At 45.4% G+C, this 16352-nt stretch overlaps 2 protein-coding genes across 7 annotated transcripts in view; one reads left to right on the plus strand and one right to left on the minus strand.

Moving 5' to 3' along the window:
- Positions 1-248, plus strand: part of rad17 (RAD17 checkpoint clamp loader component) — a 246379-nt gene extending 246131 nt beyond the window's left edge. For 3 of the 5 annotated variants that reach the window (XM_036130940.1, XM_036130942.1, XM_036130944.1), the window contains one exon: positions 1-248. This exon is cut by the window's left edge and continues 36 nt beyond it. In XM_036130940.1, coding sequence (XP_035986833.1) covers positions 1-185 — 185 coding nt within the window. In that variant the 3' untranslated portion in view covers positions 186-248. The other 2 variants (XR_004929135.1, XM_036130945.1) reach the window with 2 other exon arrangements.
- A 235-nt stretch (positions 249-483) lies between these two features.
- On the minus strand, positions 484-5907 carry LOC118560170. Of its 2 annotated transcripts, XM_036130948.1 has the most exons (8): positions 3813-5907; positions 3598-3660; positions 3437-3529; positions 3285-3348; positions 1886-2898; positions 1303-1661; positions 1133-1229; positions 484-1042 (listed from the first exon to the last, which is right to left on the minus strand). In XM_036130948.1, exons 5-8 carry the CDS (start codon positions 1901-1903, stop codon positions 677-679), a joined length of 840 nt encoding a protein of 279 aa, XP_035986841.1. In that variant the 5' UTR covers positions 1904-2898; positions 3285-3348; positions 3437-3529; positions 3598-3660; positions 3813-5907; the 3' UTR covers positions 484-676. The 2 variants fall into 2 exon arrangements, with proteins under 2 accessions (XP_035986841.1, XP_035986840.1); XM_036130947.1 differs by having other exon boundaries at positions 484-1229; positions 3813-5893.
- Positions 5908-16352: the final 10445 nt, after the last annotated feature.

Consider the following 16352-nt stretch of genomic DNA (forward strand, 5'->3'; position numbering starts at 1 on the left):
CAGGACCAGAGGCTCCAGTTGGCTGGACAGAGCGCTGCAGGGGAGGAGGTAGAGGAGGAGGCAGAGGAGGATCAGCAGGGCGCTGCACAGGAGGAGGCTGTAGAGGAGGCTGTAGAGGAGGCTGGACAGAGCGCTGCAGGGGAGACGGCACAGGAGGAGGCAGAGGACTCTGGTTGAGGTGCTGACGTAGATCTCCTCGGCTGGATGTGGACGGTGCAGAGGAAGAGGGGCTGGAGGCCTGCTGGACGCTGCTTTGTTTTGGAACAAAGAGGACAGGCACGGTCAGGTCCTCGGGTTCTTCCTCCACAAAGCCTTCATCGCGCACCGCCTCATCATCCATCAGCTCCACCAGCCGATCCTCGTCCTCTGGGTTATCCATTACAGTCAGCGAACGACCAGACTGACTGTAAAGGTACTCCATCCCAAGAAGCTTCCCTGTAGAAGAATGCAGAATACAAATTATTAGTCAAGAATGTGAACTAAGGAAGTATTCAAACATGCACTCCATAGTGGTGGAAAGTAAAAAGTAATAAAAGTGGAAGTAGAAAGTGATGAAACTCCAGGCTCTTTCCTGTACAGACAGGAAACTTTGTTTATTCATCAGGAAGAATAAAAACATATTTTACCACTAAATGTGTTGCTTTGGTTTCTGTGCTTTTAAAATGGAGGATTCCTTTTAGCGCTGCATGTCAGTGTTGGTTGGTGGAAAGACGTCAGCATCAGAAAACCATGGATGCATCTCCAGAGAAACCACTAGAACAGTTTTTTCTTCTGCCAACACGTCTGAGCTAAGGTTAATCATTCTTGCCTGTATATGACCCAGGAGGCTGGTAGCGCTCGTCCAAGGGCCTCTTGAGGATCTTGCGGCTAAGTCGGTCCATGGCCTCCCTGTCTTCAGGTACAGAGAGAAGCCCTCTGGGTCCTGAATACAGGTGATGTGTCTCTGCTGGTCCTTCCAGACCTGCTGAATGCGCTCGTGGTCCACCAGGGGCACTCCCAGAGTGTCCCTCCCCTTCTCACTGTCCATCTCATCGACCAGGGCCTTGATCCTCCTGGCGGTCTCCTCTGCTCCCCTGGTCCTCTTGCGGCAATGAAGAGCCAACTCCCTCCTGGTGATCATCTGGTCCAGGGCCTTCTCAGAGACTGGACCAACTCCCTGGGCCAGAAGCTGCCCCTGCTTGGCCAGCCTAAGAGCAGCAACATCAGCTGGATCCAGCTCAAAGATGCACCTGGACAGAGTTCATGTTCTCTGTTAGACTTAGACTTTAGACAATAAATATACAAACAAGATGAAGACTTTACCTGGACAGTCCAGCCATGAATACTCCATACAGCTGATGAGCCTCAGTGGTGACTCCTGCTGCAAAACGCCGCATGAAGTGCCAGATGTCCAGGCGCACCTGAAGCTCCCTCCACTCAGCGAACATGGCCCTGACCTGTGACTGTCCGTGGGGGCTGCAGCAGTCCCGGTCCACATACATTATGGCAGGAGGTGCCACTCCTGCCTCCCTGTAGCGCCTCATAAGACCAGCCGCCATGGGCCACAGTCCATGGCCCTCTGCTGCTGTCAGGACTGACACCAGAACCTGGCCGTGCTCGTTGCCGATGTTGGTGCACCACCCAGCTGTGTTGGCAGCTGCACCGGCCAGTTTCTTGGTAACCTATGTAAAAAAAAAAAAAAAAAAAAGAACAAACAGTAAAATAAAAACACATACACCTATCTATCTATCTATCTATCTATCTATCTATCTATCTATCTATCTATCTATCTATCTATCTATCTATCTATCTATCTATCTATCTATCTATCTAGATAGATAGATAGATAGATAGATAGATAGATAAGTAAAAGCAATTACAATCATTCACATTTGATTGTTTTTACCTTTTTGGTGGAGTCCATTTTGAGCACGGAGCCAAAGACAGAGGTTATTCTGGCCTTTACCTCAGGCAGCCGTGACAGGACGTCCCTGGCGTACACAGCCAGAAGCCACTTGGGTTTAGGGAGGGCCGGGAGGGGTGGGGGGGGCAGAGAACACTGGCGGCTCGACCAGACAGGAGTCAGTGAAGGGCTCACAGGCAGCAAAGTACTCCAGCATGCGCCGGGTCCATGCTGCGCTGTGCTCCTCTTGCAGCTTCTTGTGAAGCTGCGTGACGCTGTTGCCCTGTGTTCTCTCCCGCATCAGGATGACCACTCTGTAGTCGCATGAGTACCTACGGTACAGACAGGAAAATAGCTCTGCTCAGTGTTTATTGAAGTGATGCAGGAAATTTTCCACCATTTAGTTTAGTGCAGCACAAGCATATTATAGAACATTGCTGTTATCATTAATGTGTCATGCCTGTATGTCAAAAGGGCAGGAAATTTCCCGCGGTGTCCCATGTCCAGCTGTCCCAGGATGTCCTCTGACCAGGCCGGATACTTCTTCTTGCACCCTTTGCATTCTAGATACTCTGTGGCCATATCATACCACCCATCTATGTCCAGCACCTTGCGCACAGTGCTGTACAGGCCAGCTGCAGTCAACCTGTGACTATTGCAAGCTGGCTGGACACAGATGAGTGGAATGGACCACATCTTCAGAGGCATCCAGAGAAACAAAGGGCGGCAGAAGAAGAGATCAGGAGAGGCAGGAGGCTGGGTGAAGGTGGTCGGAGGCTGGGGAGGGTACCACCAGAAGGTGAGCTGTGGCACCAGCTCTGGCTTCCCTGTTTTAGGGTTAGCCCTGAATAAAGCCTTCCGGATCCAGTCCTGCTGGAAAGATGGAAGATGCTCCTTCCAGTGTCCAGGAAGCTCTGCAGGGGGCTGGAACACGGGGCCAGGAGTCCACAGCGCTGGAGGAGCAGGAGCAGCAGGAGCAGCAGGAGCAGGAGGAGCAGGAGCAGGGCCTCTTGAGGCTGGAGTGGAAAAAGTTCCAATTAGTTTGTTGTTAAGCACAGACTGTCGCAGCCTTTCTTTTTCAGCACTACCAGACAGCTACAAAGCTACAACGTTTAGTGCAAAGCATGATGGTTAGGAGAGAGACAATATGATGAGGAGAGGGTGAAGTTATGGAAGGAGTCAATGAAAAGCATTCTGATTTTCACCCATGCACCATTAGGTCAGATACAAGAAGAAAAGTGAGCTGGGATGAGCCAAGTGTGAAACAAAGCAACAGCAACACTAGGAGCACCTCTAACTACAACATTGTGCAGCCACTTAATCCAGGGGGGAGCAGGGAACATGTGAGACGACAACAAGGAGCTTTTGTCGCTGATCGGGATAAAATGAAATAAACATACACCTTTAAATACCCTTTTTGCTTTGAAGAGTGATTGTAGACTGACACTGGGATCAGTGCTAATTCTCTGTGCAATAAGATAAAAGAACATGTTGGGTCATTTAAAAATACTTATGAACACACATTACTTTGTGAAACGTTTGTGATTCACATACCTTGAGGTAGTTTTTCCTCAGCTTGCGAGGCCACAGTCACCATCTCCTGGTCGTCTTGCTCCTTAAAAAAATCCCCAGCAGCACCAACAGCGTCTGTAAAATAATAAAGTGAGCACACGTCGCCAACATCCAGTATCTGCATGTGTGATAATGATGCTCACCACAGTTAAAGAGCTGTCTGCGGGCAGCGGATGTAGATGGAGAGGGGACACGTGGCACTGGAGCTGTCAGAAGTATTTTAATTTTTATATATATATATATATATATATATATATATATATATATATATATATATATATATATATATATATATATATATATATATATTTTTTTTTAAATATGACGTATACAACATGAAAATCACCACAGTACTTACAGGGTTTGGCTGGAGAAACAATTTTTCGTGCCAACTGTGAGGGAGACAAATGCTTCCCACGTGCCAGCAGAGCGTTAATGCCGGCAGCCGTCAGGGGCCTGCTCTGAGTGGCAGCAGGTTGAGTGGCAGCAGGTCGAGCAGCAGCGGAGGAGGAGGAGGAAGGAGCTGTCACAGTGGGCAGGTGGGCTACAGCTGAAGCCTGCCTCTTCAGCACATAGTCCTTGAAAAGGGCCATGTTGGTGTTGGGCCTGGCCTTTGCTGTCTTCAGGTAGGTGACGAGAGCCTGGGCCTCCTTGCCTGGGTCCTCATACACCTCCTTCATGGACCTGCCCTTGAAGTCGCCAAACTCCACCATCAAACACCCAGAGTCACCGCTCCTCTGGGCCTCCTGGAGCAAGGCCTGTTTCTTCCGATACACCTCCACAGCCTCCCCTATCTCCCTGATCTGGGAGGTGTACCTGAGAAACAGGTGTTTGCTGGCCGACAGCGGGTTGTCCCTCTCCTCCTCCCCCATGATGCTGCTGACCAGGTACACCGCGTAACCCAGGGAGTTCTCCAGCAGCCAGCGGAACCTCTGGTTCTGGTGTTTTCCAAACTGGATCTTGAGCCAGAACCAGGAACTGGTCACCAGGATCCCCTCCGTTCTGCCTCACAAAGGCAGTGGCCTCGGCCAGAACCTCCTCCTTACGCCGGGCCCTCCCGGCCACCACCACCGTACTCCTATTTGCCTCCTCAGTCGGCCCCATCAGGAGTCGACCCTGAGGAGTTTTACGGAACACAGGATACGCATACATGATCTAAAAGGAGAGCAGCATAAGCACAATGTGACTGGTAGAAATATCATTTGAAATATTGCACGATCATTACTCTGGATTTTTATGTCAATTTTTACAATCAGCATTTAAAGAACTTACAAATGAGCAGCAGCATTTATTTACCATTTACTGATGCTATAAAGCATCACCAGGTATCAAATATTGTACTATACTGCAAATAAAGCGCATTGTTTTAGGCGGGAATTAAAAAAAAAATAATTTTATAATAAACTTTTTTGCAATAAATGTATTAAAGACAAAAATAAGACTTGTTGGTGTTGTAGTAACAATATTATATCAAGTGTAATTTCCATTTGTTTTTAAAACCGCGCTATTTTAGGCGGGAATTAAGTAAAATTAAATTGGGATATATTAATAATAATTCTATCTAAAATTAATCAACACTTGCTAATATAATCGTGTTACTTGTTCGTATAATGTTGTTGCTATAATACCAAGTGTAATTTCAATTTATTTTCTTGGCGGGAGGTAGACAAAAATCAAAGAAGCCCGCATTTATGATCATTCATAAAGTGATGATCATAACTGTAATCTGAATAGCGCTAAAGCGGGGCGGCCGGCGCGCACAACCTCCGCTAAGCGCGCATTATTACAGCAGCAGCACAGCGCGATCAAGTGTGATCAAGATGCAAACTTGATCACATTCATGTAAAATATTATTATTACTGTATGAAAGTCATAACTAATCTGAATAGCGCTAAACGGGCCGGTTTTAAGTGGGGCGACCGGCGCGCACAACCTCCGCGAAGCGCAGGTTATTACAGCAGCGGGTTATTACAGCAGCGGGTTATAACAGCAGCAGAACAGCGCGATCAAGTGTGATCAAACTGCAAACTTGATCACATTCATGTAAAATATTATTATTACTGTATGAAAAAAGCTTGACGGTCGCTGTACAAGCTAGCGACAGACACAACGGCTAAAACCGAGACGGTAACAGAAAGAGTTCGTATCAATCTGCCGTCTTTGCAGCATGCTCGGTATTTGTAATAAACAAAGAGAGAATATTGATATATATTTTAAACTTACCGCTCGTCAAAGTAGTCCAGACAGTTGTCAACGTAAAGATGACTGCGGAGCGTCTTCCTCCGAGCGCTTATGAGGGATCCGGGTGCTGGAAGGCGATTGGTCAAATGTAAGCCCACCAGCGGGGCAGGTGATTGGCCGAGCGCCGGCAGAAGGCGCGCTGCGATGGGCTGGAGTGGGCTTACTTTGCTTGTAGATCGGGAGACAGCAGGTGCATGCAAGAGGTCGTGGGATCGAAACCCGGCGTGGGAGACTAAGATTTTTGTTATAATCCCCACAGTGTGTATATTAAAACATGTGTGCTGATCCCATTAAGTATTTTTTTGTACCACCCGCCATTTTGAGTTACCATGGCAACGTTATAAATGACGTATTTTCTCCCTATTTGAGGCACATCCCTTTAAAGGATTTGGACCAAACTGACAGAGTACAATCACCCAGTGATACTGAACACAACCATGCTAGCGGCTAATGGTCAGCATGTTGCTAACCGGAAGTAGCTCTAGGAAGCTCCTACAAACTTCTGCTTGACAGATTTGGTGAATTTTAGGATTTTCTCCCTTTTTAGGCACTTCTCAGTACAGGATTTCAACCAAACTAACAGAGTAACATCACCCAGTGATACTGAACACAACCATGCTAGCGGCTAACCGTTAGCATGTTGCCACAATATAGGTATCAAAACGTGCGGTTCGGTCGGCAATAGTGTGCTACTACTTTTATTGGGGTTTCGAGTATCCATGGCGACAAAATTAACGAAAACCCACCCCAAAAAAACCCATAGGAATGAATGGAGTCGGGAAGAAAAAAAGCCTCAAAAGGACCATTTTCAATGCTGTACTGTGTCGTCATGCTTTCACCTACAAACACCGTTTAACTTCCAGTTTGTAGATATATCTCTGAACTACTCAGAAGTGAAAACGGGATGTGGATATCTTTTATAGTCTCTTCACAGTTACTCCTCAAAGCTCATGTCCAAAAATCAGCGAAATCATTGTTTACAATGAAAGTCAATGACGGAATTCTCCAACCGCTAGAGTGGGCCACTCTAGCTTTTTTAAAGATTTCAAAACTCCGAACAACTTGACCTTACTCACTCAATTTTCACTCTATGTAGACAAATTATACATCAAAACGTAGGTATTTTTGTCAGGATTCGGGAAATGTAACCCTCATTGGTGTGGCATTTATAGATTTTTCGCAAATCACCTCAGACCGACACAAACCCGAAACCTCCCCCATTCATTTCCTATGGAGCGGTTTTGAAAAATGACGTCTGAAAATCCAAAACATCACATGTTTTCGCATCGTCACTACTCCTAAACCGTTTTATTTACAGGCATGAGACTTTCACACATGAATGTCCCAACCCTTCTGGCACTCAAGAAAAATGAATTTTGTGGATAACTGTTACGGTTTTTCCACAGGAACAATTTGTTCGGGAGTAGCGAATGTGCAAAATCCTGAAATCGCTTTGGAGCTGCATTTTCCCACATCATCCACTTTTTTACATCGTCGCTGTGCCTACACCGATTTTTGTAAAAATATGAAAATGAGCTACATGGTCATCAAAAGCCTGCTGATACTCACAGTGAAAGAATTATTTTGATATCTCTTATACTTTTTTAGCCAGAGCGATTTGTTCGGGACCATTTTCAGAGGATTTCTGAAATTTCATAAAAATGTCCTTTAGATCATAATTTTTTACGCCTTTATTAAACTTTTTCCAGCAAAAACCGATAGCAAGTCTTCTTCCCCTATCCGTTACGAAATAAACACAGAAAAAATTACGTCTCTACCATTTACGGTTCCGGAGAAATCGTGCGTTGTTCGAGGCAAAGTTCTCCATTATAATCCAATAGGCAGACTTGGACACAAAGTCTCTGCACTTCTTTAGACTGGCCCGCTGCAGCTGTGTCAGTGAGTTTGCATGACGACGGAACTCTGAGGGCCAGTGGGAGACGTTCCATTGAGATAGAATGGCAACTTTCGACGCCAGCTGCAGCGGCTGTGATTAATGTAGAAATCTGAAATTCGCACAGTCACTTCCTCTTAACATTTTAAAATTTTCATGTGACTTTCAGCCATGTGTCAGTTTTCTGTGCCATTTTGGATTTTACATGCTTTCCTATTGGGCCTTTGCTTCCAACAGGACCTGGCATGATGCCCAGACACGACCCAATTGGCCAATACAGCACCACCCACATGTGGGAAATGGCACTACACACAATTTTGGTCAAATGTTGAGTTCTGGGCCCAGATGTGGTGAGGCTGAGTTGCTAAAGGAGGCCAATCTGACCCATGAACTTTGGTCACGTTTGGTGACATTAAGTATTGGCACCCCTATTTGAGGCACTTCCCAGTACAGGATTTAGACCAAACTGAGAGAGTACAATCACCTGGTGATACTGAACACAATGTTGTTAGCGGCTAACAGTTAGCATGTTGCTAACCGGAAGAAGCTCTAGGAAGGTCTCACCAACTTCTCCTTGACAGAGTCTGTTCTTCCTTTAGAGAGAAAGCTCCACAAGAAATTTGGGCTACGTCGCATTAAGCATCTCCAAGCTATGAGGTGTCAAACATCCAATGTTTTTCAACGGGGGACCAAACCCCTTATGGTCCCAATAATGCATGGCCATATATGGTGCCACAGTATAGCTCAGATGGAAAGTGCAGGCTTTGCATGCAAGAGGTCGTGGGTTCGAATCCCGGCGTAGGTGACTAAGATTTTTGTGTTTTAATCCTCACAGTGTGTATATTAAAACATGTGTGCTGATCACATGAAGTATTTTTTTGTACCACCCGCCATTTTGAGTTACCATGGCAACGTTACAAACAACGTTTTTTCTCCCTATTTGAGGCTCATCCCAGTACAGGATTTGGACCAAACTAACAGAGTACACTCACCCAGTGATACCAAACACAACCATGTTAGCGGCTAACGGTTAGCATGTTGCTAACCGGCAGTAGCTCTAGGAAGCCTGTACAAACTTCTGCTTGACAGATTTGGTGAATTTTAGGATTTTCTCCCTTTTTAGGCACTTCTCAGTACAGGATTTCAACCAAACTAACAGAGTAACATCACCCGGTGATACTGAACACTACCATGCTAGCGGCTAACCGTTAGCATGTTGCTAACCAGAAGTAGCTTTGGGAAGGTACTACCAACTTCTGCTTAGCCAGGGTTGTTCTGCCTTTACAGACAGAGAGGGCTGCAGCTGTCAGTGAGTCTCCATGACAACGCTGCTAGCAAGAGGCTCCTAGGAGGTCCATTGACTTAACATGGCACCTTTCGACGACCGCTGCGGGGGCTGTGAAGACCGTAGGAAGCTGAAATTCACAGTGTTGCTTCCTGTTACTATTTCTGACGGTACGGTACGCACCAAGTGGCAGGCGCCTTGCTAAATTTCTTCAGAAATTTTTCTAGTTAGGCGCCTGCCATAGCATTTGCAATGAGGAGGCAGTGCTGTGCGAAGCACAGCACTGCCTCCCATGCAAATGCATGGAGGCACCTATTACTATTCACCTCTAAACGGACTCTTTATTAGGCGCCTGCCTTGCATGTGCAATGAGGAGGCAGTGCTGTGCGAAGCACAGCACTGCCTCCCAATGCAAATGCATGGCCAGGGCCTATTACTATTCACCTCTAAAGGCGTCTCTTTATTATTAGGCGCCTGCCATAGCATTTGCAATGAGGAGGCAGTGCTGTGCGAAGCACAGCACTGCCTCCCATGCAAATGCATGGAGGCACCTATTACTATTCACCTCTAAACGACTTCTTTATTATTAATATTCTTTATTTTTCTTCCTTCACGATTAATGGGGCCCGAACCATAGCGTGCACCCCCACAATATAGGCATCAAAACCTGTGGCTCGATCTCGAGATGTGTGCTACTACTTTTATTGGGATTTCGAGTTACCATGGCAACAAAATTAGCGAAAAACCAACCCCCAAAAAACCCATGATAATCAATGGAGTCGGGTAGAAAGAAAGCCTCAAAAAAGCCTCAAAATGACCATTTTGAAAGCTGTACTGTGTCGCCATGCTTTCACCTATGAACACCGTTTAACTTCCAGTTTGTAGATATATCTGTGACCTACTCAGAAGTGAAAACGGGATGTGGATATCTTTTATTGTCTCTTCACAGTTACTCCTCAAAGCTCATGTCCAAAAATCAGCGAAATCATCGTTTACAATGAAAGTCAATGACGGAATTCTCCAACCGCTAGAGTGGGCCACTCTAGCTTTTTTAAAGATTTCAAAACTCCGAACAACTTGACCTTACTCGCTCAATTTTCACTCTACGTAGACAAATTATACATCAAAACGTAGGTATTTTTGTCAGGATTTGGGAAATGTAACCCTCATTGGTGTGGCATTTATAGATTTATCGCAAATCACCTCAGAGCAACACAAACCCGAAACCTCCCCCATTCATTTCCTATGGAGCGGTTTTGAAAAATGACGTCTGAAAATCCAAAACATCACATGTTTTCGCATCGTCGCTACTCCTAAACCGTTTTATGTACAGACATGAGACTTTCACACATGAATGTCCCAACCCTTCTGGCAATCACAAAACAGGAATTTTGTGGATAACTGTTACGGTTTTTCCACAGGAACAATTTGTTCGGGAGTAGCGAATGTGCAAAATCCTGAAATCGCTTTGGAGCTGCATTTTCCCACATCATCCACTTTTTTACATCGTCGCTGTGCCTACACCGATTTTTGTAAAAATATGAAAATGAGCTACATGGTCATCAAAAGCCTGCTGATACTCACAGTGAAATAATTATTTTGATATCTCTTATACTTTTTTAGCCAGAGCGATTTGTTCGGGACCATTTTCAGAGGATTTCTGAAATTTCATAAAAATGTCCTTTAGATCATAATTTTTTACGCCTTTATTAAACTTTTTCCAGCAAAAACCGATAGCAAGTCTTCTTCCCCTATCCGTTACGAAATAAACACAGAAAAAATTACGTCTCTACCATTTACGGTTCCGGAGAAATCGTGCGTTGTTCGAGGCAAAGTTCTCCATTATAATCCAATAGGCTGACTTGGACAAAAAGTGTCTGCACTTCTTTTAGACTGGCCCGCTGCAGCTGTGTCAGTGAGTTTCCATGACGACGGAACTCTGAGGGCCAGTGGGAGACGTTCCATTGAGATACAATGGCAACTTTCATCGCTCACTGCAGTGGCTGTGATTAATGTAGAAATCTGAAATTCGCACAGTCACTTCCTCTTAACATTTTAAAATTTTCATGTGACTTTCAGTCATGTGTCAGTTTTCTGTGCCATTTTGGATTTCACATGCTTTCCTATTGGGCCTTTGCTTCTAACAGGACCTGGCATGATGCCCAGACATGACCCAATTGGCCAATACAGCACCACCCACATGTGGGAAATGGCACTACACGCCATTTTGGTCAAATGTTGAGTTCTGGGCCCAGATGTGGTGAGGCTGAGTTTCTAAAGGAGGCCAATCTGTCCCATGAACTTTTGTCACGTTTGGTGACATTAAGTATTGGCACCCCTATTTGAGGCACTTCCCAGTACAGGATTTGGACAAAACTGAGAGAGTACAATCACCTGGTGATACTGAACACAATGTTGTTAGCGGCTAACAGTTAGCATGTTGCTAACCGGAAGTAGCTTTAGGAAGGTCTCACCAACTTCTGCTTCACAGAGTCTGTTCTTCCTTTAGAGAGAAAGCTCCACAATAAATTTGGGCTACGTCGCATAAAGCATCTCCAAGCTATGAGGTGTCAAACATCCAATGTTTTTCAATGGGGGACCAAACCCCTTATGGTCCCAATACTGCATGACCTTATATGGCGCTACAGTATAGCTCAAATGGAAAGTGCAGGCTTTGCATGCAAGAGGTCGTGGGTTCGAAACCCGGCGTAAGTGACTAAGATTTTTGTGTTATAATCCTCACAGTGTGTATATTAAAACATGTATGCTGATCCCATGAAGTATTTTTTTGTACCACCCGCCATTTTGAGTTAACATGGCAACATTATAAATGACGTATTTTCTCCCTATTTGAGGCTCATCCCAGTACAGGATTTGGACCAAACTAACAGAGTACACTAACCCAGTGATACCAAACACAACCATGTAAGCGGCTAACGGTTAGCATGTTGCTAACCGCAAGTAGCTCTAGGAAGCCTGTACAAACTTCTGCTTGACAGATTTGGTGAATTTTAGGATTTTCTCCCTTTTTAGGCACTTCTCAGTACAGGATTTCAACCAAACTAACAGAGTAACATCACCCGCTGATACTGAACACAACCATGCTAGCGGCTAACCGTTAGCATGTTGCTAACCGGAAATAGCTTTAGGAAGGTCCTACCAACAGCTGCTTAGCCAGAGTTCTTCAACCTTTACAGACAGAGAGGGTTGTAGCTGTCAGTGTGTCTCCATGACAACGCTGCTAGCAAGAGGCTCCTATGACTTAACATGGCACCTTTCAACGGCAGCTGCGAGGGCTGTGAAGACCGTAGGAACCTGAAATTCGCAGTGTTACTTCCTGTTGCTATTTCTGACGGTACGGTACGCACCAAGTGGCAGGCGCCTTGCTAAATTTCTTCAGAAATTTTTCTAGTTATTCTTAATTTTTCTTCCGTCACGATTAATGCGGCCCAAACCGTAGCGAGCACCCCCACAATATAGGTATCAAAACGTGTGGCTCGATTACGAGATGTGTGCTGGTACTTTTATTGGAGTTTCGGGTTACAATGGCAACAAAATTAGCGAAAAACCACCCCCAAAAAACCCATAGGAATGAATGGAGTCGGGTAGAAAGAAAGCCTCAAAAAAGCCTCCAAATGACCATTTTCAACGCTGTACTGTGTCGTCATGCTTTCACCTACGAACACCGTTTAACTTCCAGTTTGTAGATATATCTGTGAACTACTCAGAAGTGAAAACGGGATGTGGATATCTTTTATCGTCTCTTCACAGTTACTCCTCAAAGCTCATGTCCAAAAATCAGTGAAATCATCGTTTACAATGAAAGTCAATGACGGAATTCTCCAACCGCTAGAGTGGCCCACTCTAGCTTTTTTAAAGATTTCAAAACTCCAAACAACTTGACCTTACTCGCTCAATTTTCACTCTATGTAGACAAATTATACATCAAAACGTAGGTATTTTTGTCAGGATTCAGGAAATGTAACCCTCATTGGTGTGGCATTTATAGATTTTTCGCAAATCATATCAGACTGACACAAACCCGAAACCTCCCCCATTCATTTCCTATGGAGCGGTTTTGAAAAATGACGTCTAAAAATCCAAAACATCACATGTTTTCGCATCGTCGCTACTCCTAAACCGTTTTATGTACAGACATGAGACTTTCACACATGAATGTCCCAACCCTTCTGGCACTCACAAAAAATGAATTTTGTGGATAACTGTTACGGTTTTTCCGTAGGAACAATTTGTTCGGGAGTAGCGAATGTGCAAAATCCTAAAAACGCTTTGGAGCTGCATTTTCCCACATCAACCACTTTTTTACATCGTCGCTGTGTCTACACCGATTCTTGTACAAACATAAAAATGTGCACCATAGTCCTCAAAATCCTGCTGATACTCATGGTGAAAGAATTATTTTGATATCTCTTATACTCTTTGAGCTACAGCGATTTGTTCGGAACCGTTTTAAGAGGATTTCTGAAAATCCATAAAAATCCGATTTAGATCATAATTTTTTACGCCTTTATTAAACTTTTTCCAGCAAAAAACGATAGCTTTTCTTCTTCCCCTATCCGTTATGAACTAAACGCAGAAAAAATTACGTCTCTACCATTTATAGATCAGGAGATATGAAGCGTTGTTCGGGGCAAAGTTCTCCATTATAATCCAATAGGCAGACTTGGACACAAAGTGTCTGCACTTCGGTAGACTCGCCAGCTGCAGCTGTGTCAGTGAGTTTCCATGACAACGGAACTCTGAGGGCCAGAGGAAGAGGTTCCATTGAGATAGAATGGCAACTTTCGACGCCCGCTGCAGCGGCTGTGATTAATGTAGGAATCTGAAATTCGCACAGTCACTTCCTCTTAACATTTTAAAATTTTCATGTGACTTTCAGCTATGTGTCAGTTTTCTTTCCCATTTGGGATTTCACATGCTTTCCTATTGGGCCTTTGCTTCCAACAGGACCTGGCATGATAACCAGACCCGACCCAATTGGCCAATACAGCACCACCCACCTGTGGGAAATGGCACTACACACCATTTTGGTCAAATGTTGAGTTCTGGGCCCAGATGTGGTGAGGCTGAGTTGCTAAAAGAGGCCAATCTGACCAATGAACTTTGGTCACGTTTGGTGACATTAAGTATTGGCACCCCTATTTGAGGCACTTCCCAGTACAGGATTTGGACCAAACTGACAGAGTACAATCACCCGGTGATACTGAACACAATCATGTTAGCGGCTAACTGTTAGCATGTTGCTAACCGGAAGTAGCTCTAGGAAGGTCTCACCAACTTCTGCTTCCCAGAGTCTGTTCTTACTTTAGAGGGAAAGCTCCACAAGAAATTTGGGCTACGTCGCATAAAGCATCTCAAAGTTATGAGGTATCAAACATCCAATGCTTTTCAATGGGGGACCAAACCCCTTATGGTCCCAATAATGCATACCCATATATGGCGCTACAGTATAGCTCAGAAGGAAAGTATAGGCTTTTCATGCAAGAGGTCGTGGGATCGAAACCCGGCGTGGGAGACTAAGAGTTTTGTATTATAATCCCCACATTGTTTGGATTAAAACATGTGTTCTGATCCCATGAAGTATTTTTTTGTACCACCCGCCATTTTGAGTTACCATGGCAAAGTTATAAACAACGTATTTTCTCCCTATTTGAGGCTCATCCCAGTACAGGATTTGGACCAAACTAACAGAGTACACTCACCCAGTGATACCAAACACAACAATGTTAGCGGCTAACGGTTAGCGTGTTGCTAACCGGAAGTAGCTCTAGGAAGCCTGTACAAACTTCTGCTTGACAGATTTGGTGAATTTTAGGATTTTCTCCCTTTTTAGGCACTTTTGAGTACAGGATTTCAACCAAACTAACAGAGTAACATCACCCGGTGATACTGAACACAGCCATGCTAGCGGCTAACCATTAGCATGTTGCTAACCGGAAATAGCTTTAGGAAGGTCCTACCAACAGCTGCTTAGCCAGAGTTCTTCTGCCTTTACAGACAGAGAGGGCTGCAGCTGTCAATGAGTCTCCATGACAATGCTGCTTGCAAGAGGCTCCTAGGAGGTCCATTGACTTAACATGGCACTTTCAACGGCCGCTGCGGGGGCTGTGAAGACCGTAGGAAGCTGAATTTCGCAGTGTTGCTTCCTGTTAGTATTTTTGATGGTACGGTACGCACCAAGAGGCAGGCGCCTTGCTAAATTTCTTCTGAAATTTTTCTAGTTACTATTATTATTATTTTTTTTTTTTTTGAGGGGGGGGTTAAAGCCAGTAGGCTTTGTGGGTAGGCTGGGGGAGGTGGAGGTGTTGGTCCCGGTGGGTGGTTGGCTGGCGGCCCTGCGGCCTCTCCCCGGCCCCCGGGCTATGGTGGTGCCGCTGGAGGGGCCCTTTCCTCCGGGTGGGGCTTTCGGGGAGCAGGGGTGCCTATTGGAATCAGTAGGGGAGCTGGCTCCCTGGGTTTGCTTCCCAGTCCTTTGCTCCGCATCCCCGGACTCCTCCCTCTGCCTGCTCCATCACGGCGCCACACATGTAGGTCCTTGGGGAGGGGGCGTTACTGGAGGTTGCCACTTTCTGGTGATGTCCCTCTCCCCAATTTTATCATGCATTTTAGACACTTTCACTTCAAACATTTTCACAACGCACATTCATGTAGGCCACGATATGGGGGGGGTGGGGGGAAGACGTCTGGGGGGGGGGTTATGTTGTGTGAGCCTTTCTTCGAATGGCTCCCTTCACCCCCTCTCGCATTTAGACAGTGAGGGTTCTGGGTAGTTTCCCTTCACCCCCTCTCGCATTTAGACAGTGAGGGTTCTGGGTAGTGTTATAAGAGTAGCGTGGCCCCTTTAAGGGATAGAGCTGTGTGCATGTGCAGCCGTAACGTGTGAGTGGTAGAGCGAGAGAGAGAGAGCGCAGAGGATTGGAGCGAGTGCCTTGGTGAAAGACGACAGCAAGAGAGTTAACAGTGAATGTACAGTTTGTTGGCAAATAAAGGCTGTCACAGTTAAAGGACAAGCGGAGCCGTCGTGTGAGTTGTTCACCAACTGCTGCATATAAAGTAAAGGGGGTTAGCCCCGAAGTTAGAGCCAACTTCGGCCCTGGAGGAAACTCTCCCCTGTGCTTTCCGACTACGGTCTGGGAGTAGAACAGGAAAGGTTAACACTGGCGACCACGAAGGGACCCTCTCACGTTTAACAGAGCAGCAGTGGTGAGTAAAGAAAGAAACGGCGAGATAAGCCGGGACAATTAGCCACGTTAATTGTTGACTGCACCTGGCCAAGAAGCTAAGCTAAAAATGGCAGCCGCTAGTCGTCGCTCTGCCACCGAGGACATTTTTAATAATGTAACCAGCCACTCTAACCCTTTCATGACGCTGACTGCAGTAAATGAAAGTCAAGGAGAAATAAAAAAGGACTATATAAATATAAAAAAATGATAAATATGCATGTTATAACCCCTTCT

This window comes from Fundulus heteroclitus, unplaced genomic scaffold (genome assembly GCF_011125445.2).
Source record: "Fundulus heteroclitus isolate FHET01 unplaced genomic scaffold, MU-UCD_Fhet_4.1 scaffold_40, whole genome shotgun sequence".
In the NCBI taxonomy this organism is placed as follows: Eukaryota; Metazoa; Chordata; class Actinopteri; order Cyprinodontiformes; family Fundulidae; genus Fundulus; species Fundulus heteroclitus.

Excerpts from the sequence above, each read along its gene's own strand:
- LOC118560170 (XM_036130947.1), bottom strand. Across the intron at positions 1,230-1,302 it reads TTCATGGCTGGACTGTCCAG|GTGCATCTTTGAGCTGGATC; the intron begins GTAAAGTCTTCA and ends AACTCTGTCCAG.